Genomic DNA, 23,298 nt, shown 5'->3' with positions numbered 1-23,298 from the left:
AGCAAGTGTTGACCCCTGCACACTGTTAGTGTCGAACGCTAGTAATGTTTTACATTGTCAATGTTAAACATTACTAGCGTTCGACACTAACAGTGTGCAGGTTTGAAAAAATGAAGCACCTTACGTCAGACTATCAAATATTTATTAACAACGATTGTTAATTATTATTTGAAAGTCTGACATAAGGTGCTTCATTTTGTCAATCAATGCATCTTCATTGAATACAGGGTCTTTATCATAATATTTTTAAAAAAAGGTTATGTAGTTGTGACAATATGGTCATAGATACTGACCATATTAAACTGCAAATATATAAAGCTCCTTATTTAACACATTTGGCAAAATATTTAAACATTTGTGGCGAGTTGTTACACAACTGTGTTAGTTGTTAGTAATTTGGACTCTGTTATAACATCCTGAAACCCATGCTGTGTTTTAAGAATTAGTGAAATATACAGGGGGGGCTTATAAACACACTCAAATTTTGAGTATACTCCAGTAGCCAATTATATAAAACTAGTTTAATTAATAATTTGGTTTGGTCAGTTATGCAAAATATGTATTGACTGGTCAATACTTATCCAACTGTTGGTATTATCAAACTGAAATCAATTAAATGTGCATGCAAGATAAAAGATACCCTGTGGATAAAACTGGTTTTGCTACAAACATGCAGCATTATTGTTACTAGTTAGGGATCCCTTATCACTCAGAAATGAAGGTTTTTCTCTTGAATATCTAAGAAATATTGAATATTTCCAATGTATGTTTGTTTTAAGATCAATTTTACATTCCAAAAATACTAAGTAAAATCAACTGAAATGACATTGTACTGTATATGTACTGTATCAAAATATTTAATTTATTCTTTTTCTATAAAATTGAACATGTTGGAGATAAATATTTGTTGAGTGGTAAATATTGATAATCCTGTAAGAAATATGGCATAAGCTGGTGCATTTTGAATAATTGCTGACACTTTAACAGCACATAGAACAATTAATGCTGGCAGATGATTTTAATGTTTGCCTTCAAGACAAGAAATTTGAATATCACAACAACTGTTCAAAAATGGCAGTGGTTATGGTTGTGAAGCAAAGTCTGACCTCTGAAGCCAAACTGATTTCTTTAAATGTTAACGTTTACTTTCAAATCTTTTTGCTCTGGAAATTTCTTTAATACATTTGTGATCTGAAGTATGTTCAATAAGATTTAAGACAACTGTGTCAGCTGTACTTGTTTTATTTTAACATAGGACCACATCATATTATTTTTTACCTTTAAAAGTTTACTACCACCTACAGCTCTAGTACAAATAATTTACTTTGTTAAGTAAGGGCTGTTAATCATGTTAACATTTAAAAAAAGTTCTGAACAATCAGTTATAATCAGCCACTAAACAATCGTTTGATTCATCATAATAAATATAGCTAATTCCCTTATATGAAGCAGAAACAAAACAATAATTGTCCGAAAATTAGAACATCCGGATTAGCAGTAAGGTATCAAAACAATGCAAAGTATTAATGTAAAATAAGATTGACAATTTAAACCATTTGTAGTGGGAAATGCTTGGTTGATTATTCTGCAGTTAAATGGCACTATCATGCCAACTTTGTCAAAATAGATCCATTTTAAACCACTGGTTTAAGCAACAAAAAAAAAACAAAGCAAAGAACGCGGAAGAAGAATGACAACAATCAAACCACGACATAAATCTACGAGTTAATAATGTCAGCGTGTATATCTACATCAATTCGGTTGTTCTTTCTGTTTTATTTATGTGACATACTCTGCTAGTAATGTTTGTCAGAAAATATATCGTGTATTGCGTGTTGATACTGCTTTCGATTTCATTCATTCAAAATGGCGGCAAAGTTTACACACGAATTTTTTGGACGGGTTTTCATATAATTTGACCGAACTATCTGCATCGAATACGCTAATCGATAGGCGGTCTACTGTGTTGGTAAAACCAGTCTCACACCAGACAGCGATTACTCCCCTTCTTCGTAAATCTGGTTCTGAAGGTAAGCCATGTAAACCTATACATTATCTTTTTTGTTATTTTTTTTATGACTTAAATCAGTTTTAATAATACTTATTGTCGAAATGCTATGATAGTTTGTACACATACCGTAATTACAACCTGTAAACTACCCCCTATTTACCTTCTTTCTATCAAATATTAAATGCATGCTTTTGGTAAACATAATTGAAACAAAATAGTTAACAACTGACAGCTTCACATTTATTTATCTATAACTGGCCCACAACATTTTGACTGTTTAAATTTTATATTAATGAGTGATAATCAATAACTCTGCTCTTTTTGATCATCATGCTTTTAAATATCATTGCCTAATAATAATGTTCCATCTGCAATTAAGTATTAGATTTTTATATATGCATGTAAACTGAACTCATAGTTAAAAAAGATCAATCTCTTAGTGGTGTTAGAATGTCTAAAACACTTTTCATAAATCCAAATAACAATTTTCCATCTTAACCACTCTTACCCTTAAAAATTATGACTAATTGTGTAAGGTGAGTGTTTTAACTATTGCAAAATATGTACATTATGTTCTTGAAACAATCCATACATCATGTGTAAGTTAAAATTGAAGTCTCAACAATTTTCTTTAGAAAAAACAAAAGAAATTGCATAGATTTAGCACAATATGCATTTTAATTCATTTTCCATGTTCCAACATATCCAGTTATTTTCAAAAGTTTTGAATTTAATTTAGTTCACCACTCTGTCATTCCTATATACATGTATTTGAAACCATCAACATGATTTATATTGGATTAGAAAACAACACATCTATTTTCAGATATTTTAATACAGAACAGACAAAAACACAAAAGATGAAATAACTAAATTCTGATGATGATAATAATAAATACAGCAAAATAGTCACGAATGATCATTTTCCTTCTAAAATATTGTATCACTTAAAACAATACAATAATCAAAATTCATGTATATAATTGTCTTGTAAATATATATAAATAAATACTAATGTCAACAATTGTGAAATTTGTCTGTCTTTAATCATTATAATGCCTTTCAAACGATTTATTTTAAAATACTTACTGTTACTCTGTTTTCCCCAGTTAATAAAATTCAGTTTTGCATTATTATTTACTGTGAACTTCATAAACCTTTAAGTTAAATAATGCTTAAACCAAACCCACTTTACATTATATGTCAAATTGGCTGGTATCCACAACTATAAACACAGCAATGCCATGTAAACCAGGTTTTCAACATTTGTCCAACTAGCAGGTGTAGGCAAATTAAAAAAAGTCATTGATAAAAATAGATATGGAGAAGGGAAACTCTTAAAACATGAGCAACTTAGTGTTGTCTGTTATTTGAAGACCTTGACCTCAAACGATTGGACATGAATGACCAACAGTCATGACAAAAAGAATTTTTTAGCCAATATGTGTGACTATGACCTTTAACCTACTGACATGATATGGGGGCATTTTTGCCAAGTTATTTTAAAATCAAAAGATGTTTAGCCAAGTTGCAGCTCAGACAAGCCAAAATACAAGACATTTGACCAATGATCCTAAGGTTTGACATTGACCATTGACCTACAGATAATGGCTCTTGCAGGCAACATATTGTCTTGTCATAAAGAACATTTGTGTGAACTATTTCAAAATCTTCCAACTTATCGTAATGTACAGCCAAGACTGAATTTTCAACAAATGACTTTTAAGTGCAACCTTGACCTTTGATGTACAAACTGTGTTTTGTACACAACACCCTGTCTTGTCCTGGGAATCATTTGTGCCAAGTTTTTTATATTCCCCTATGGCAAAGTGTTAGCCCGAACACAAATTACAAGGCATTTGGACTAAGTAACTTTAAGTTTGACCTTAACCTTTGATGTACAGACCTGGGTCTTGTATGCGAGAAACTGTGTTGTAACCCAGAACATATAGTTATTTTAAAATCCTTTAATGCAAAGAACATGAATTGTTGACGCCAACCACCCGCCAACATACCCCAAACTAATAACTTTGATTTTCCTGGTTAAAATTGCAGAGAATTCAAAACCTAGAGAAAAGACATTAAAAATAACACCTACTGTATCATGAAATGCTGTTAGTTACACAAAACGATGGCTTAATGAATAAAGAACATAATAAATGTATCCTAGGCTAACAGAAATATAAAATATTGTTTTGAAACCTTAATGCAAGAGTCATTTAAACCTAGTTACATTTTTACAACAGGAATTGAAAATATAAATGTCCAAACAAAAACAATTCTCTGAACTGTTTTTGTCACACAGTATGAAAATTGCAGAATTCTTATTGCACTTTCAAAACAAATTCTGACACAATTAAGAATTTAACATACTTGAAACATTTAAACCTCCCAACTCTGTAAATACTATGGATCATGTGATTTACTGTTCAGTAATAGTATGTGTTATGTACAAAGTCCTGTCAGTAAACACTTACTGCAGAACTCAGAAGCTGCCAATATTACCCATTCCAAGACAAAAGTTCTCCATCCCTTTCAACAAACCTCTCCTCAACTTTATCTCCTATATGAGTCATGTTTAGGGGATAAATGTAGCTGTTCATGGATGCCATTACAAGATTAAAGCTTACAATTTAAGTTTAAAAATATACAAATGAAACCTATTTAAAACCATGCTCTGACTCGTTGAAAGAATCAGTATTTTTTGACAACTGCAAGTATTAACAAGTAACAACTAGTTTACAGAAAACAAACTATATATAATTTTACATAACATTTCTCCATTTTCTCCTCTTACACAAAATGTCAGCGTCAATGCACTTGCGCTATAATTCTCAATTTATATAGTTAATTATGTCATCTAGAAGTTGCACACAAGTCTGTAAGCCACCATCAGGAATTCATCAGGTTTTCAACATTCCCAGTCTCATTTCACAGCTACCACCATATCGCCATGTCTGTTCTCATAATGGCAGCTATGCAGGATTGTCAAACTTGTTCAACAAAGCAGCGTAGGAAATCTTTTCCTTCTGCCTGATGCTATGACCTTTCACCTCCTTAACTGATTTCTTGTCTTCATTTAAACACTTTCTTTCTGTGGCATGAGACTGCAACAGAATAGAAACAAATATCAATAATACATAGCAATTTCAAATTGTATCTGGTGCATGAAATGAAATTTGAACATATATTCAAAATATGTTTAATTGTTATGGCTGGACAGACATGTTCTGATGCTGGGTAATTGTAGTCACTTTTAATATCCGTAACAAACAACACTTTTGTACCATTTACAGCACCAAGTCGTCTTTCAACTTTTGATAGAAAATAATATTGATTGCAAAAATGAAACAATAGCAAACATTTAGTACTGTAGGTCAAGAAACTTATGTAGCCAATACCATTCACAAGCCGACACTTAGTCATGAAACGTGAGTAACCACAAACAATTCTAGACCTGACACTTAGAATTGTTAGTCATGAAACTTGAGTAATCACATACCATTCTCGACCTGACACTTACAACTGTAAGTCATGAAACTAGAGTAACCACATACCATTCTCGACCTGACACTTACAACTGTAAGTCATGAAACTAGAGTAGCCACATACCATTCTCGACCGGACACTAAGAACTGTAAGTCATGAAACTAGAGTAATCACATACCATTCTCAACCATACACTTACAACTGTAAGTCATGAAACTAGAGTAACCACATACCATTCTCGACCTGACACTTACAACTGTAAGTCATGAAACTAGAGTAGCCACATACCATTCTCGACCGGACACTAAGAACTGTAAGTCATGAAACTAGAGTAACCACATACCATTCTCGACCAGACACTAAGAACTGTAAGTCTTGAAACTAGAGTAACCACATACCATTCTCGACCGGACACTAAGAACTGTAAGTCATGAAACTAGAGTAACCACATACCATTCTCGACCGGACACTAAGAACTGTAAGTCATGAAACTAGAGTAACCACATACCATTCTCAACCATACACTTACAACTGTAAGTCATGAAACTAGAGTAACCACATACCATTCTCGACCTGACACTTACAACTGTAAGTCATGAAACTAGAGTAACCACATACCATTCTCGACCTGACACTTACAACTGTAAGTCATGAAACTAGAGTAGCCACATACCATTCTTGACCGGACACTAAGAACTGTAAGTCATGAAACTAGAGTAACCACATACCATTCTCGACCGGACACTAAGAACTGTAAGTCATGAAACTAGAGTAGCCACATACCATTCTCGACCAGACACTAAGAACTGTAAGTCATGAAACTAGAGTAACCACATACAATTCTTGACCGGACACTAAGAACTGTAAGTCATGAAACTTGGGTAACCACATACCATTCTCGACCGGACACTAAGAACTGTAAGTCATGAACATAGAGTAACCACATACCATTCTCGACCAGACACTTACAACTGTAAGTCATGAAACTAGAGTAACCACATACAATTCTCGACCGGACACTAAGAACTGTAAGTCATGAAACTAGAGTAACCACATACCATTCTCGACCAGACACTAAGAACTGTAAGTCATGAAACTTGAGTAACCAAATTTCATTCTTGACTGGACACTAAGAACGGTAAGTCAAAAACTTTCAGTAACAATAAACAATTCTTGACCTACCACTTAGAACCGTTAGTCAAGGAACAAAAATTTCCACATACCATTCTGGACGAGACACTTAGAACTGTAAGTCAAAATCTTGAGTAACCATACCATTCTGGAAGGGATGTTTAAAACTGTTAGTCAAGAACTTTTAGACCACAAACAATAATTCTTGACCTGCCACTTAGAACTATAAGTCAAGGAACAAGAAATTACCACATACCATTCTCAAAGTCAAGATACTTGAGAAACCTCATACCTCTGGACGGGTCTCTTAGAACTGTAGGTCAACAGTTTTGAGTAAGCACATACCATTCTCAACTGGCCATTAAGTTTTGTAAGTCAAGCAACTAGAGTATGCACATACCATTCTTTACACGACACTTAGTACCATAAGTCAAGAAACTTATGTAACTACGTACCATTCTCGACCTGACACCTTTAGGAAGGTTGTCTGTGGGCAACCAAAGCTCATCGCGGGGAATGCTCCGTTCAGATCCATCCTCGAACCCAACCTAAAAACCATTAACACCAGGTAACATTAAGAGCTCATGCATTTAGTGCTGAGAAGTTACAGGCATCATTTCATAATTGCAATGAAAGGTAAATATGAAGTTTTGAAGAAAGGACTATTATTGCTGAAACATGTCCATGTAGCTAGCAAATGGATTGTGAATATATACAATTCATTATATTAAAAGGTAATTGCAAAGTTTTTGAGAATGTAGCAGGCAAATTTATTGTGAGTATATGCAATTGTCAAGCCAAAATTATTTTTCTCAAAATGATGATAATATTAAACCACAGGAAACTCTTACTTTGTAGACAAGTTGTGAGTTGGTACCCTTGAAGGTTGCTCCCCAGAGGGAACCATCCGTCCACTTGACCTTCACCTTGCTGCCTACAGCTGGCGCACCCATGTCAGGGTCATGGCCCTGTGTTTAAATAGTCATGGTCAAAATATGTAGAAGTATCAAAGATAAACAGGGATTCATAAAAGGCTTGAAAGGCCACGAAACAATCTACAGTATTGATTTGTCTCTATTGAAACCAAAAGAGAAAGTATACACAATACTTCCCGATCTTGTCAGATTAATTGTTTACATTTGTTTGTTTAATTTCAATTTTAGCCATTATCTATTTAATAAATTAATCATATTTTTGGCATTAAATTCCGAAAGCTAAAATGATCTTTGTGAATTAACCATAACCTACATGTATGTCCTCTGGATAGAGATCATCGCTGAAAGATCCATCATCAAAGTCGACCCTATAAAATGTATGGTCTCGCACATCCAGCACCTCTGCATTGTAGAAACGTGTGTTCTTGTGTTTCGCAATCACTCGATCTCCCACTGATATAGGCTGCAGTTCACGGTCCCTCTGCTAAACAGAAGCAAGAAAATACTTCAAAGATTAATATTCCAAACATTCCTATTAAAGCTCCCTTACTTATGAAATATTTTTTGTTTAACATTGCATAAGTATTTGAGCTTGTTACAAATATTGTCTCCTGTTAAAATCCAAAGCGCCACAAGCGAATGCTAACTCTCTACCATTTTCAGTTAAATAAGGGGCATAACTTGAATACTATTCTAGCCAAAGTGATGGCCCATAATACACAGATGTAAACATTAACTGTATTTAGCTGCATCGGAACACTAGCATGGCACTCTTATCAACTGAACTAACCAGGCGATTTCCTTACTCACACATTACACTCCTATCCCATTAACCATTTTGGCCGACAGAGGCACCCCTACTGTTTACCACTGTCTCTTATTAAAGTAAGGAAGAAAAGTGGACCCAGTGTTTATGACGACATAAACCCACAACAGCTGGTTATTGCACTTATGCCACTACAGTTGAGACCACCATTATGTCAGTATCTCGACTCTTTTTTTTTTTGAAAACAAACAAATGAAATATTACCTTAGTTTTTGTGAGGTGGACATGCCGTGAACATGTGATGTAGACAGGATGAGGCCAGTCACTTGTCTCAAACACAACCCCTGCAGCATGGGCACAGGTTACATGGAACGAAAGTGTACATTTCCCATTTGAGCATTGAACACATGCTCGAGTTGAGGACGGTGTGTCCGTTTGTCCTTGAGTGCAGTATTGACATACCTGTAAGGGAATGACACATTGGTAATATTTATTGACAGCTTAAACTTTATGAAAACAAGAGATGTTTGTCAAACATTATGCCCCCTGAGCGCCAAGTTGCCAGAAATATTTGGACAATTGAATGAAATATGCATGGACTGAAATGACAGCTGATTTGTCATTGGATGCATATGAGGCAGGTCATCTACTGGTCATACCTAATCTTCATGTCAAGTTTGATGACCATAGGTCCGGGAATTGTTGAGTTATCACTCGGACAAGCTTTGGTCTTCCAACAGACCGACCGACATGTGCAAAGCAATTATATAACCCCTCTGCTTCGAAGGGGGGCATAATTAAACTAGATGTTCACTGAAAACTGATACTTCAACTCATGCATTTAGTGACATATAAATTTCTACTGTCTACTATATAAGAAAATAAAATATGGACAATCAGAAAACCTTTTTTCAGCTTACAGTCACACTGACCTTGACCTTTGACCCACTGACCTCAAAATCAATAGGGTTCATCTGCTGGTCATGACCAATAAGCCTACCTAGTATGAGGTCCCTGGGTCAAAGCGTTCTCAAGTTATTGATCGGAAACCGTTTTTCATGTTAAGGTCACACTGACCTTGACCTTTGACCCACTGACCTCAAAATCAATAGGGTTCATCTGCTGGTCATGACCAATACACCTACCAAGTATGAGGTTCCTGGGTCAAAGCGTTCTCAAGTTATTGATCGGAAACCGTTTTTCATGTAAAGGTCACACTGACCTTGACCTTTGACCCACTGACCTCAAAATCAATAGGGTTCATCTGCTGGTCATGACCAATAAGCCTACCTAGTATGAGGTCCCTGGGTCAAAGCGTTCTCAAGTTATTGATCGGAAACCGTTTTTCATGTTAAGGTCACACTGACCTTGACCTTTGACCCACTGACCTCAAAATCAATAGGGTTCATCTGCTGGTCATGACCAATACACCTACCAAGTATGAGGTTCCTGGGTCAAAGCGTTCTCAAGTTATTGATCGGAAACCGTTTTTCATGTAAAGGTCACACTGACCTTGACCTTTGACCCACTGACCTCAAAATCAATAGGGTTCATCTGCTGGTGATGACCAATACACATACCAAGTATGAGGTCCCTCGGTCAAAGCGTTCTCAAGTTATTGATCGGAAACCATTTGGTATTCCGACCGACCGACCGACAGACCGACCGACCGACCGACCGACCGACCGACATGTGCAAAACAATATACCCCACTTTTTTCAAAAGGGGGCATAAAAAAGGAAATTCATAGAGCAATATAAAATAAGTTTATTAAGAATTTAAGCAATAAAAGTTTCATTAAAAGAACTTACCAGTCTCTTGCGAGCCGGACTAATTTGTGAGGTATCAATGGGTTCTCGACTTTTCACATCTTCAAATTTCACTTCCTTAATTGTAAGAGCACAAACCACATGTGCCCACTGGCCATCCAACGTGGGTTTTAAGGCTCCACCCCTCAATGAACACAGACAACACTCCTGAAAGACAATTATTTTTTATCAATGTTGTGCATTGTTTTTGTATTTCATTCAAACCAGTCATTGATCAATAATGTCACGGGGAATAATTATATAAAACATATTTAAAAACATTATTAAACATAAGAGCTATAGGCTTATCACAATAGTCCATATTTTAAATTATGGTCAAGTTGTGAATTTTTAGCATGACTTTTCCAATTCATTAAATCATTACTTGAAAATTATTAAAGTCAGTGTTATGAATGAGCCTTGCTATACATATGTGCATTGTCTCTTGAAACAAGTGTACCAAGTTTCTTCTGATTATCTTGAACAGTTAAAGTGTTAGCGCGACATTTCTGCAACCAACTCAAGGCTATCATTAAAGTCTTCTGAAAAAAAGACCAGCTTAAAATGTGCTACAAACCGAGTTACATGACATCACAATTATGATATCATCTCTTACTACAGATTTAACAAATTAAGCTTTACATTTTATAGCATATTATCATAAAAGTAAATTTCTTTATATTAATCTCTAAACAATTAAACTTACACAATTATCTTTAACTGTCAACAATTAAAGTGATAATATAGGAAACTCACTGCCTCTGTTTTCTGGCGTACACATCTAGCACATCTCCAGGAACCAGCATCAGTTACCTCTGTTCCGTAGCAACCTTTAAGATATACAGATCATGAGAATGAAGAACTTCAAAGTGGAAAAACTGAATTAATCATGCATTATTCAAATGACTGTAAATTGCCATTAATACAATATAAGAAAAGGTACCATTGTGTCTGCTTACATACGGGAAGAATTCCTGAGCTGTATTTAGAAATCTAAGTCAAATTCAAAAATTCCAAACATTTTTCGGTATGAGCTTCATCACAATACTATTACAAGAATGATTGAATTATTTCAAGTGTCACTTACTTGCATGTACACATATTTTACAGTCTTCACACACAACCAGCGGACTGAGTCCATCCTCATCCAGCAGTGTGTTCATGCCAAACGGGTTTGGGTTGTCCGTGCTCGTGGCAAAACACATCTCCGGGATCATAGGAAGGGAGCGGTCCGGGATGATCCAGCGCTTGTAAATCTTCTTGGGGGACTTCAGGTCCTCTGATGGCTCGTCTGGGATCACCTGGTGATCAAAGGAGAAATTCAGTGTCATTCTAAAATTGCTTCTACGGCTGGTCTATGTTACATACAAAGTAATTCTGGCTTTCTTGTGAACATCGGGTGAATTATGTTTCAGAAATGTTTCCTGTGCAAGTCTTCACTATATATTCAATATTTGAGTTGGAATTGTAGCACAACATAAAAGATAGGCATGATTCTGTGCAATAAGCCACAGAATCCAACCCCCTCCCCCAAGTAATTTAAGATTTTTATAAAAGTATGCACCTTTTTAATGGTGTTATGACATCCCAATTAGCATTTAAATCTACAGACATGTTTTGAAATGGTATATACATTTAAACACTGTTTATCCAAATTTATCATAGTTTTTAAATTTAAGTTCTTGTTAAAGAATGACACTGAGCACGCATATATATATGTAACAAACATTGATTTTACGTCACCTTTTATTCAATGAAAGCAGTCTTTTTCTTATAATTGTATCTTTAAACATAACATTTTATCTGGGTCCCAATTACATCGGATAAACAGTGTTTAAATGTAATAAACAAGAAAACCAACTATGAGGACACAAAGTTTTGTGATTCATGGCTGTACATTAAGCCATATTTAGAGAGTGGACACGGTAAATACAGTATTTGCCAATTCAAGGGTCTTAACTCTGGAGTGACGGAATTTAAAATTATTGATCAGACAAGACCAATTTTGGGTAACTTATATAATCAAAGAGTGATAATTTTTAAGTGATTCAAACAATATGGCTGGTTTAAGGTTATTAAAACTGTCTGAGATGTTATGCCCATACACATTTTGACTCAATTTGGCAATGATTTGACAAAAGCTTTTAAAGATATTGATTGGACAAGACCAATTTTAAGTATTTTTTTTGTAATTTAAGGGCAATAACGTTCAAGTGACTAAAGCAACACATTTATCAAAGTTATCAAAATTGTCCAAGATTTTATGAACATACACATTCTGACCAAATGTGTTGATGGTTGGACAAAGACTTCTTAAGTTATAGATCACACAGCATAATGGACCCAGCCCACTGCTGCAGGTAAAACCATAATATGTCCCATTCTATGAACAGGTGTTTAAAAAGTTAATTGATGAAATACAAATGGATCTTGCATAAGTCAACCCTTTAACACACCTGGAGGAATCTGAATGCTTACCTTGAATGGTACAAACAGGGCACAAATGCTACAGTAAGGCTGATGGAGAGAGTACGCCTCATTGAAGGCCATTTCAGCATCAAAGTCCGGGACCCCGCACTGCCAGAGCCGCTGTACCGGTTGGGTCCACTCTCCCACTGCCTGGACCCCATCTATGGTGTGTATAGGCAATATTAAGCTGTGCATACAGAACCACGCAACAACCTGTACATAGGTTTATATGCAGTATATGGTTAAAAAAGAATTGAATTTGCTCTATACCAGATTCGCTGAGCATATTATTCTTACCTTTGGAGTAATGATGATCTTTGCCCTTTTTTGACTGCGACTTCTTCTTTCCTTTCCCATTTAAAGATTCCTTTTCACCAGATTTAATTTTGGGTTTCTTGAGATCCTTCTACAATTAAACAAAACTCAGCTTTTATAAACATATCTAGATATACTCAACATGTATCATTTAAGTATTATCAGGTCATCTGACGACTTGAAAATCAGAAATAATGATTTTCTGAAATTGCAAAAACAATTTTTGAACAAATATTTCAGTGAATAGTTACCCTGAATTTTTTGATTTTCTTTCTTTAAAATATATTACAAAGAATATTCATTCAATACATGTACACTGACCTTTTTCCCCGGAATACTGCTCTCCCCATCACTATGGTAGTCCCTCAGTGGTCCAGCCTTCTCAGAGTCTCCACAGGGACCTGATTTGCGACGTTTCTTACCAACCTGACTGCCAGACCCAATGTACGAGTTGTAACTGTTGGTGTGAATGATGGTCTGGGATAATAACGGATAGGCTGGAAGGGTATCCATGTCAGGCTTCACATTTCCTGCACAGCCTGTAGAACCACTTCCCACTGAATAATTGGACAGAGTATCCGGCTCACTTTTTACACTTACAGTGTCATGCTCAGATTCCATTTTCAAAATTGGAGCCTCCATTTCCAACATAGGAGGTTCCATTTCTAAAACAGGGGGCTTAGTGTCATTGCTGTCTTCCCCTTCCATGAGCTGATATGGAACAGTGCCAGAGAAGAATGAAGTATCAGTGGACTGTAGCCTCATCTTGGATGGCATTGGCATTGAGGTGTAAGGTTGAGAAATAGGAACAATAGGCTGGGGTACCAGCTGTAGTGGTTTGTTAGGGCTCATTAGCCGAGGAGGGGGTGACATGCTGGATTGCTTATCATTCGGCTCTGTTATAACATTCTTCAAGCCAGGCAAACTGCACAAAGATTCCTGTTTGATTTCTGTGTATCCTTTGACTGGCGAGCCATTACCTAACAAAATACCATTTGCAACTACACTTGTACCACAAAAACGTAATTTTGCAGATGTTGAAGAAACACATGAATTCACACTTTGAGAAAACAGATCTGTACTAGATGACGGATTCTGTACAGTAACAGAATAAACAGAAGATGGTTGTGTCAACTGTCTACCTGTCAACAAACTAGAAATCACAGTATTTTTTGTAAGTGTTCCATTAGCATTGTTTTGCACATTTTGTTTTGAAGGTAAGCACTTTACTGCCCCTATGTCTGTCTTAGCAAGAACAACAGTCTTTTTTATAGAATTTAGTTGGGAAACCTGATTTTTTTGTTTCTCCTGTGACGGGCAGCTAGCAATAACATTGCCGGTTGTCTGAGCTGAAACCCCATTACCAGAAATACTGGTTATGGGCCTCGCCACAGGAATATTCACTAAAAAAGTCTGATTTCCTTGTGTGATAATTCTAGCCTGGGTATTGCTCTGTGCTGTGTTTGCCACACTGGAAACAGGCAGGCCTAACTGTACGATCCCCTGACCTGCCATAGTCATCAACTGCTGGGTGGTGACCAGCTGTGGAGCAGTCACAATGTTGCTTCTCACTGCTGGAGTCACCAGCTGCCCTTGAAGTGTCTGAAGAGACTGTGGCCTTAACACAACACCTGGAGGACTAATGACACTCTGTGACTGAGGTCTCGGATTTATCTGTGTACCATTCAATAACTGATTAAAAATATGTGACTGACTAACAGTTTGTCCTTGATTTAATGTTGGCACTTGATTCATTGTTTGCACTTGATTAAAAAATTGACTATGATTTAATACCTGGCCAGTATTCAACATAGGGCCTTGATTTAAAATGTGTCCTTGATTAAGTAATTGGCCTTGATTCATGAATTGTCCTTGACTTAACAACTGACCCGTTTGCAATGGAATCTGATTACCACTATTTATTGTAGATCCTGGAATTATCCTTTGTGTATTTGAGATCATTTGCATTCCATTGGAATTGACTACTTGCCCTTGACCGACTAATTGCCCATTGACTGTGACATTTTGTGCAGCATTTGGTTGCTGTACAATGTTAGCCCTACTCGTCTGAAGCAATGCTGCATTCAGAGTAGCCTGTAGCTGACTTTGGGAAGTAAACAATGAAAGATTTGCAACAGGTGACAATGTTGGAGGTGTGTTTAACACTGGATAAGGTTTAGACACAGCAGGTGATGCAGTAGTTAGCTGAGGTGGTGAAGTCATGGGTGTTTTCTGGATTTGGAACTCCATGCTAGAGGGGCTCTGAATCTGCACAACATTGCCAGACATTTGTACTGTTCTCCCAGTGTTTGGAGACACATGTGGTTTAGCCATACCTGGAGAAAGGCTGCCATGTGGACTTCCTATTCTCATTTCCACTGACTGCGGAGAAAGTAATCCAGAATTGTTCAAGCAAGTATTTTGTTTCTGCTGATTAATTAATGTCTGATGTTTCACTTTATTTTCGAGGCAATTTGTTGTTGATACCATGCTGGTATTTGGTGACCTGGCTGGAGACCTTCTTATGGCACCAGGTGATGTCATACCTGTGTTTGGTGATATTGCTGGTGATCTTCTTGATGCTACAGGAGACCTCATGGATGAGTTTGATGACCGTAGAATGGCTGGCTGCCATCCTTCCTTTCTGCCTTTCTCTGAACAGACAGTGTCAATTGTGAGGCCACTATGGGGTCCCTGAGTGGCAGTGATGAGCTGCTTTTGTAATGGCAGGTTTCTCTGGTTGTCTGTAGGAGAATGGGCGTGAAGAGATGAAGACAGCTTACTGATAGTATCAGCCAATTTCATGTCTGGTTTAGCAGCCATGCTTTTAAGCATCTCTGCCTGCTTGGCTTGGGAAGCAAGTTGAGAGAAATCAAGAGACTGACCACCACCAAGATTCCCAAATTCTTTGACAGGCTTCTTGCCTGCTGGCTGAAATGCCTGTTTTAAACGAGAGGATGCTGTTTCTCCAAACACTGGTTTACACAGTGATGCATGATCCCCTGTTGGTGTACAGCAAACACTTCCAACATAGGACACTTTTTTCATCGGATCCAAGAACTTAAACTGGGATTTAGTGGCATTTTGATGAATAATATCATTAGTCAGTTGAATAAGTTCTTGTCCCAAGTCTTTATGCTTCTCTACTAAATCACTTGGCACTTTGCAGTCACCGCTGGTAGTGCTTGCTTTGACATTTTCACCTTTCTGTTCATGCAAATTATTTGCAGCCATTTTCTTTTTACACACATATTCTGACACAGGATCTGGTTTAATATCCTTTTCTGCTTTCACCGGCCTGTCTTTCATGTATTTTGACAAAAACTTATCAGTCTGATTTTTCAAATCTTCAATATCCTCAGTAATATTTGTCTCCTGCTTTACAGTTGAAGTCTTCTGAGAATTCATGACTTCAGAGCTGCCTTGTTCTATTTTCACAGGTTCAGCCTGTTTCTCCATATCAATATTTGTTTCTTGCTTTCCCTCTGACTGACTTCTAATTCTAGTTGTTTCATTATTGTCCTGAGTTTGACTCTCAGATGTATTTCTCCGTCTGCTTACCCTCTCTGCTGAGCTGTCTGCAGACCTACTCGGTACTCGTCCTGAATGAACTTGCTCATAATTCTTTTTACCTGCACTTCTTCGACCTAAATTTCCTGTTATTGAATACATAAATGCTTCTTCAAATGTTTTAAAAAGTTTCTTATCTTGAGCAGGTTCAGCTGAAGGCAGCTTTTTGCTGTCATTCAAATAGGAATCTATTTTAGCCTTTTTTGGATCACTTATTTCACCGTCTGACATGGATGTGGAATTCTTCCTTCTATTAACACTACTTCCTTCTTTACCTAATGTACCTTTTACTTTTTTCACATCTTTTGCTGGTGGAATTTTCTTTAATGATTCTGCCTTTTCATTAACAATTTTTTGTTCTTCGTCTTCCAATTCTTTCTTTGTTTTCTGAGCTGGTACTAAAAGTGCTAAATGTTCCTCAGTGACTTTCATTACTTTTGGAGGTTTACTTCTGCCCTCATCTTTCCCTGCTTTACGAATGTAAGGTCTTTTAGCCTTAGGTTTGTCATCAGCTGTATCGTTCCCAGATTCTATGGACTTCTGATCTTTTTTCACCCTGGTTTTGCCTGTTTTTGGAGGCTCTGAGTCTGTATCCACTGATGATTCTTGTTTCGGTGGCCTTCCTCTTTTGATCTTGATGATATCTCTGCTTATATCATCGTCTGAATCTGTGAAACAAACACATAGTTAATAAAATAAATGTCAAAAGATCATTTTCCTTTTATAACACAACATTTTTTAGATAAATCCTATGAAATAAAAAAAATATGTGAAAATATTGAATCATAACAACTCAAAGGCAGTGAATTTTACAACACAAACTTATTATGAAAGCTACTTCATTAATCTGTTATTGCATGCAGGCTTGAGCCAGTACCATACCCTCATCATCTTCGTCATCATAAAGGGGTTTGATCTTTGACACCGGGTGGCGCTTCGTTCCTACCAGACCGGACGAGTTTGCTCTTCTTTTATTCTCACTGAAAATTAGACAGACACTGCATCTATGCTGGCGGAAATTCAACACAAGAAAGAATTTTTGCCTACCACCCCTCACCCTTAGCTAAAACAGATATTAGTGCAAAATGTATAATACTTGAGCATTTGGACTTCAACAGTGGTTGCTAGCTGAAAATCAGAAGTCTAATTTCTTAAAAATGACTGAATATAACAAAGTCAACAACAGGTTTGAATTTTATTTTTCTGTTTACTGAAGTTTATATGACCAGAAACTATGGTGTTTATTACTTGATCTCTGATAATGCAATAATTCTTCAAACATATATATAGACAAAATAGTTACTTGTCGCTCTTTGTAACCCTTGAAGTTCGAGTGTGGGCGTATTGAAACACAAATAACTTTTTTAAATTCATGGTAAAAAATCTTTAAAATTTGGATAAAAGTCCCATATTGTACCGTTATTATAACTATGTTGATGGTTAAAGCTTTTTTAAGTGTGCATTACGTGGCTAAAAACTTAAAGAAGACTATTTTGGGAAGACATGTTGTCATATTTGTGTACCTGTTTTTGTAAAGTTTTTTCTGGTCGTCCTCCGGGTGTGCAGCAAGATCCTTGCCTTCCTTCCACTCCTGATATTTTTCTGGCTGGAAACGCTTCACAAAACAATCCATCTCGATCTTCACACCATCATTACGACACTTGCACTAAAATTAAAATGTTTTTCCTTTAAAAAAATCTTTTAAGTACATAATATATATTTTGACTAATTTCAAAACTACTTATTATTTGTAACAAAAAAAAAAAAATGTAAATAAATTTGAAAGACTAAATCCAAGTCACTGGTAGTCGTATACCAGAGACTGGTACTTTCTATATTGTTTAATAATACAATGGGCCAAGTTCATAACATTGCTAATGTCATTATTGTTTACTTCCAAACCTTCACTGCTCTTGAAATTTTCTTTGTGCTAAACCAGCTCATTTGTGGCTACATATAACTGTAATGTAACTGTCAGATGCATTATACCTGCAAGTCATGTTTTGACTTTTAACCATAAGACAAAGATTCCCTCTCAACAATCTCACATTGCAACAGCTGACCATTACCATGAAAACCAGCATTCCTGCCTGTCACTTACCTGGAGACATCTCTTGCCATACTCTATCCAGCGGACCGAGGCAAAGTTGGTAGACTCTGCACAGTTGAAGCCGTGGTTGTAGCCAGAATGGTAGCCATATGGGAAAGTTATCATGATCTCACCTGCTTCCTGAGTTATCTGAATACAAGCAGACAACAGTTAACAAAGTTAGCTTAATGTTCATTTGAAAAAAATACTGTTATGACTTTTTATGTCGCAACACCTTTTTCATGTCACTCTGTAATTCTTCATTTTCATATGTCAGCGAAGACCTTTAGAAACGATAGCTTGGCACTTAAAAAATTCAACAAGCCCTGCTATATAAAATCCATAATATGAGCAAGCCTGGAAAGTATTTTACCAGTGGAAGGAATGCAGGTTTGTGCCAATTTAGACAAATTACTTCAATTTACACTAATCTGGACATAATCATTACAATCACATCTAAATTCCATTCGTGATGCAGTTGACAAGCTTACATACATGTTAAGCCTTTGTTGATAATACCTTGTTGAATGGTATGGAGTACTGCTTTAGAACCTTGGGCGAGATTAGAGTCATTTTGTGTCGCAGAAATGCAGGACATGCCTGGAAACTTGTCGGGAAAAATCCTGCAAGTGTAATTAATATAATTTTAACAACAAAGAATTTATTATTCAGTGAAATTAAGACTTTAAATAAAGCTAATTGTAAAACCATATGCACAAGTTTTTTTGATGGCTTAAATTTCAAGGTACATATCTAAGCATTATTAAAGCATATATTTGACTGTTTAACTGTTCAATACCATAAATGATTTTGGCATTCTTTTTTAAATATGCTAAACGCTTGAGTCTCAATACTATTCAACAGAATTAGTTCAAACCTTGAGCCAGTCTTTCCAAACGCTTGCCATGCTCCGGGGGAATGGCATACCAAGTCTTTGGGGCACCAAAGTGGATATAGTTGATGGAATACAGATCCATGTCCTCTGTGTGCCAAGCAAAGGTTGTCTTCCACATACCAAAGTACAGGTACGCTGTGTTGACACCTTCAATTTTGATCCCATAGTCAGCTCCCACAAAGTCAAGGATGGAGCCCAACTTGTTGATGTTCCAGGACTGCTGTTCTGGGTCGGTCAGGGTACCTGATATATCAGCACCATACATCGGGTTCACGAATGTGATGTTCTTCCAGTACTTCCTATCCAATTCATCATAATCAAAGTGTTTGGGGGTTTTGAATCTGTAAATGAAAAAGATAACAGATCAAAAGACAAATTACCATTATTAGTCAATTAGAATCAAACATAGAAGAAAATGTTTCAATGCATTAGAAACATGTTCACTGGTCTTTACCATTTCTAAACAATTCTGTCACAGGAGATTGTTTTATTTTACAATGAAACATTCACATTTTTATATATTAAGTAAAACACTGTATTTTACCTCTCCCCATTGGCAAGTTTTTCGAAGTCTTTTACATGTATGGCCTTCTTCTGTATGTTGTACTGTGTATATAAGCCCTGACTCCCATACACCTCCTGGACGATTGGCGCAGGGATTGTGAGATCCAGTTCATCATACCCTCCCTTCCTTGGAACCCACTCAGCTGGAGGAATGATCTGCCAGGTAATAAATGTTTCAACTTATTAGTCAATATATCTCATGCCAATCAGGCCACTACATTACAATTTTATTCAAGGGTCTTATCATAGATGTTAAAAAAATCTGAGCAAGTTGAATATTCGAAGCAAGTTAAAGTCCTGATAAAGTATGATTTGCTTCTGCTTATTTTCAACATCATACCTTGCATACACCAGCCTTCTGGGCTCCCTGTGATTCTATGTACTCTATGTACTTGTTAAAATCTTTAAACTCCTCCATTGTTGGCCGAAAGACCATAATTTTGGGAATATTTGTTCCTCCACTGGATGACTCCATTTTTTACTCATCAGTTTTGTCATCTGGGGAACAATTCTGGAAATAAAATATAAAAAATATTTTTAGCATGCATTTTTAAAAATTTCTCTTCACGTCTGAAAACTAAAGAAATTTTGACTTATGCACACTATATCTGAGACTACACCTAGTCATAGTGTTTTGACAAATTTGTACATGTTTGGCAGACTAGAGTCAGGAAAACATAACAAACATCAAAATGATTAAAAATTATCCGTGAACGCTCATTATTGTGGCTTAGCCAACACTACTCCAATAAACGGTAAAAAAACAGACATATATGCCTTCAAGTTAAGGTGTCTTGACATCAATAAAGTAAACCGAGGAAGAGGGTGCACCCAGTGTTGGGCACTAACAGCCTGAACTCTCCCCTATAATGTATTTGGCAGCATCATTTTTTAACAGTTATGGGTTGATACATAAGAAAGTGTTTCAGTTTGAAAATGTGATCTGTTTATTTTGACTCAATCAGTTTATGTCATTAAATAACGTACACATTAATTTTGTTTTTATTACAAGGAAGTTTGAACATCATATTTGAAACAGACTATAGCTTGATCAAATCCAAAATGGCCACCGAAACAATGCTGACAAGAAAATAAAATCGTAGATTGCCTTAATATTACAAATAGTTTACGTATTATGTCGGAGTAATTCATTTAAAATATCTATATTTCTATCATGTAAATCAAGAAAGACCCGATATATAGCGTAATCACGCCGTATTTTCAACCCGAATTCACTTACAATTTTTCATACGATCAAGATGTCAAGCAACAACATTCACCAGGTCGTGGTAAACAATGTGTTTTATGCAATACAAAACGTTTACAACATTGCTTCTTACATTTTTCCAGTAGAATATGAATATGGTATACGAAATACATAAAGATTTCTCACCGTCACGAGAAATGTTTCCTGACTTTCCGGATATTCTACCTCATTTCAAGTTTAGGGCATACGTGACCATGAAAATACGTAGCCTGTGTGCACCCACAATAAAAGTAGATCAGAATGGAAACTACAATTGTTCACATTGATACGATTTATAATGATACAACACCAACTTTTATAATGATAAAGCGTTACAGCTTGAAAGATAAAGTGCTACTGGACACTTAAAATTAATCCTTTTGCGCATGAATATACAATAGTAATATTCATAAATAAGAAATAGATCCACGGCTAACTAAAGTCTGTATCAAACATCTTTTTTAAACGGACATATAGCAGACTATTTACAGTCCGTGAATATAAAAACTTACATATACAAGCGAGTGAAAAGGCACCAAGATGTAATTTTGACAATGACTGATTGTTTTCGGTAACAGATCAGATCAGAACTTACAAACCATGCGTGACCAGTCCAACTATTATGATTTTTTTAAATATTGACATTACACAAATAAAGCTACTAATTATATATATGTCCATGTTTATATTTGTTTGTGAGTATTGTTTTTATTTCGTGTTTGTACTTAATATGTGTTGTTAAACTCCTCGATAATCCAAAGAACAGCACTGTGTATATAGCTTCTATCTCGTTCACAAAATTTCAAATCCAAGTTATTTTCTCCATGAATTGACCTACTGGCCTAGTTTTTAACCCGACCTGACTGCGGAAAGAGGTCACCAGTGTCAATATTTTTATAAAAACAACAAGAGCACATGTTACATCAATTTAACAAATATCACAGACTATACTCGCAAGACACTTCGAATCATAAGTTATTTTATCAGAAGTTTAACATAAATTAAATCATGTTACTAGAATATATTAATTACTTCGGACAGTATATGATTTAGTAACAAATTCATTTAAACGCATTTGATATGACATTTGCACAGGATAACCCGTAATGCTTTGCATGCATAAGTGTAAGAGCTTATTTCTAACAGAGTGCATGTCTTAGGCATTAAAGTTGCCATGAAATATATAATTTAGTGTAAAGAATTGTTTAAAATTTATATTATGTAGCAGTTGAATTATTATATGACGGTATCACAAATACGGACTAATATCGTCATCAAATGATTACATAATATTTACAACATGTCATTTAATACTTTATTTTTTTAAAGAATACTTAAAGAATAATAATACAAACTATGTTATAAGTATGCAAGTTCTTGATAGGCACACTTTTATTTATCAAATAAATTTAATGTAAGAATACACGGCAAAGACATGCAGATGTCTCAAATATTTCCTGCTCCTTTAAGAAATCGAGTTTTCACTAGTTTTTTGTAAAACCTATTTTGATACGTTTTGGGGAGAAACATATTCCAATTCCGTGTATCATTGCAATACAAGACTAATTTTGATGCAAACGCATCAAAGGCGTCTCGAATGTTTTTGAAACATGACTCAAAAGTAGCAGATGCATTGATTCATGATACCAAGTTTGAGGTACGTGGATATAAGTATTCTTCAGTTATTGAACGAAATCGGATTTTCAGCTTAAGGTCACTACGACATTGACCTTTAAACAATAATAGTTAAGGTACTGGTCATGTTTGAGGGATCTCTTCCAAGTTCGACCCCTCTAGGTTTAAGCGTTTTTCATGATTGGAAACCGATACATGAACATATGAACATATGGATTTGAGCACTGAACACAGTGATATTAAACACCAACTAGTTTTCCCGGCTGAACGGGCAATCCTCACGCGCACGGTTGACATACCACTGTTAAATAGCTATAGTCACGTATTTCAAAAGTATAACTTAAAGAATAATCGTATACATTTAAATAGCAAAGA

The 23,298-nt window shown here is 35.8% G+C and overlaps 2 protein-coding genes across 5 annotated transcripts in view; both read right to left on the bottom strand.

Moving 5' to 3' along the window:
* LOC128214021 (polypyrimidine tract-binding protein 1-like) overlaps positions 1–1,899 on the bottom strand; it is an 85,713-nt gene extending 83,814 nt beyond the window's left edge. Inside the window, exon 1 of one of the 2 annotated variants that reach the window (XM_052920233.1) lies at positions 1,793–1,899. Coding sequence is in view for 1 of the 2 variants with exons in the window: in XM_052920227.1 (XP_052776187.1) it covers positions 1,752–1,861 (110 nt within the window). In the remaining variant the exon portion in view is untranslated. Of the gene's footprint in view, positions 1–1,751 lie in introns of both variants that reach the window. The other variant, XM_052920227.1, reaches the window with a different exon arrangement.
* A 927-nt stretch (positions 1,900–2,826) lies between these two features.
* LOC128213442 (uncharacterized) lies at positions 2,827–21,555 on the bottom strand. 3 transcript variants are annotated; one of them, XM_052919130.1, is made up of 19 exons: positions 21,436–21,555; positions 20,383–20,553; positions 20,023–20,198; positions 19,461–19,819; positions 19,103–19,206; positions 18,596–18,733; positions 18,018–18,160; positions 17,377–17,474; positions 13,246–17,162; positions 12,907–13,015; positions 12,619–12,770; positions 11,228–11,441; positions 10,897–10,970; positions 10,144–10,308; positions 8,597–8,794; positions 7,880–8,050; positions 7,483–7,599; positions 7,087–7,179; positions 2,827–5,118 (listed from the first exon to the last, which is right to left on the bottom strand). In XM_052919130.1, exons 2-19 carry the CDS (start codon positions 20,515–20,517, stop codon positions 4,987–4,989), a joined length of 6,495 nt encoding a protein of 2,164 aa, XP_052775090.1. In that variant the 5' UTR covers positions 20,518–20,553; positions 21,436–21,555; the 3' UTR covers positions 2,827–4,986. The 3 variants fall into 3 exon arrangements, with proteins under 3 accessions (XP_052775090.1, XP_052775093.1, XP_052775091.1); XM_052919133.1 differs by having other exon boundaries at positions 7,880–8,047; XM_052919131.1 differs by having other exon boundaries at positions 21,383–21,502.
* Between the last annotated feature and the right edge of the window lie 1,743 nt (positions 21,556–23,298).

This window comes from Mya arenaria, chromosome 13 (genome assembly GCF_026914265.1).
Source record: "Mya arenaria isolate MELC-2E11 chromosome 13, ASM2691426v1".
Lineage (NCBI taxonomy): Eukaryota > Metazoa > Mollusca > Bivalvia > Myida > Myidae > Mya > Mya arenaria.
This window is presented reverse-complemented; position numbering and strand designations above follow the sequence as displayed.

Bases quoted from the DNA above. Each gene is read 5' to 3' on its own strand.
- LOC128213442 (XM_052919130.1), bottom strand. From the start codon at position 20,517: ATGGAGTCATCCAGTGGAGGAACAAATATTCCCAAAATTATGGTCTTT. The intron at 18,734-19,102 runs GTATTATCAACA...GCTTGTATTCAG, and splicing joins ACTCCATACCATTCAACAAG to ATAACTCAGGAAGCAGGTGA. The intron at 8,051-8,596 runs GTAATATTTCAT...GCTTCTGTTTAG, and splicing joins TCCACCTCACAAAAACTAAG to CAGAGGGACCGTGAACTGCA.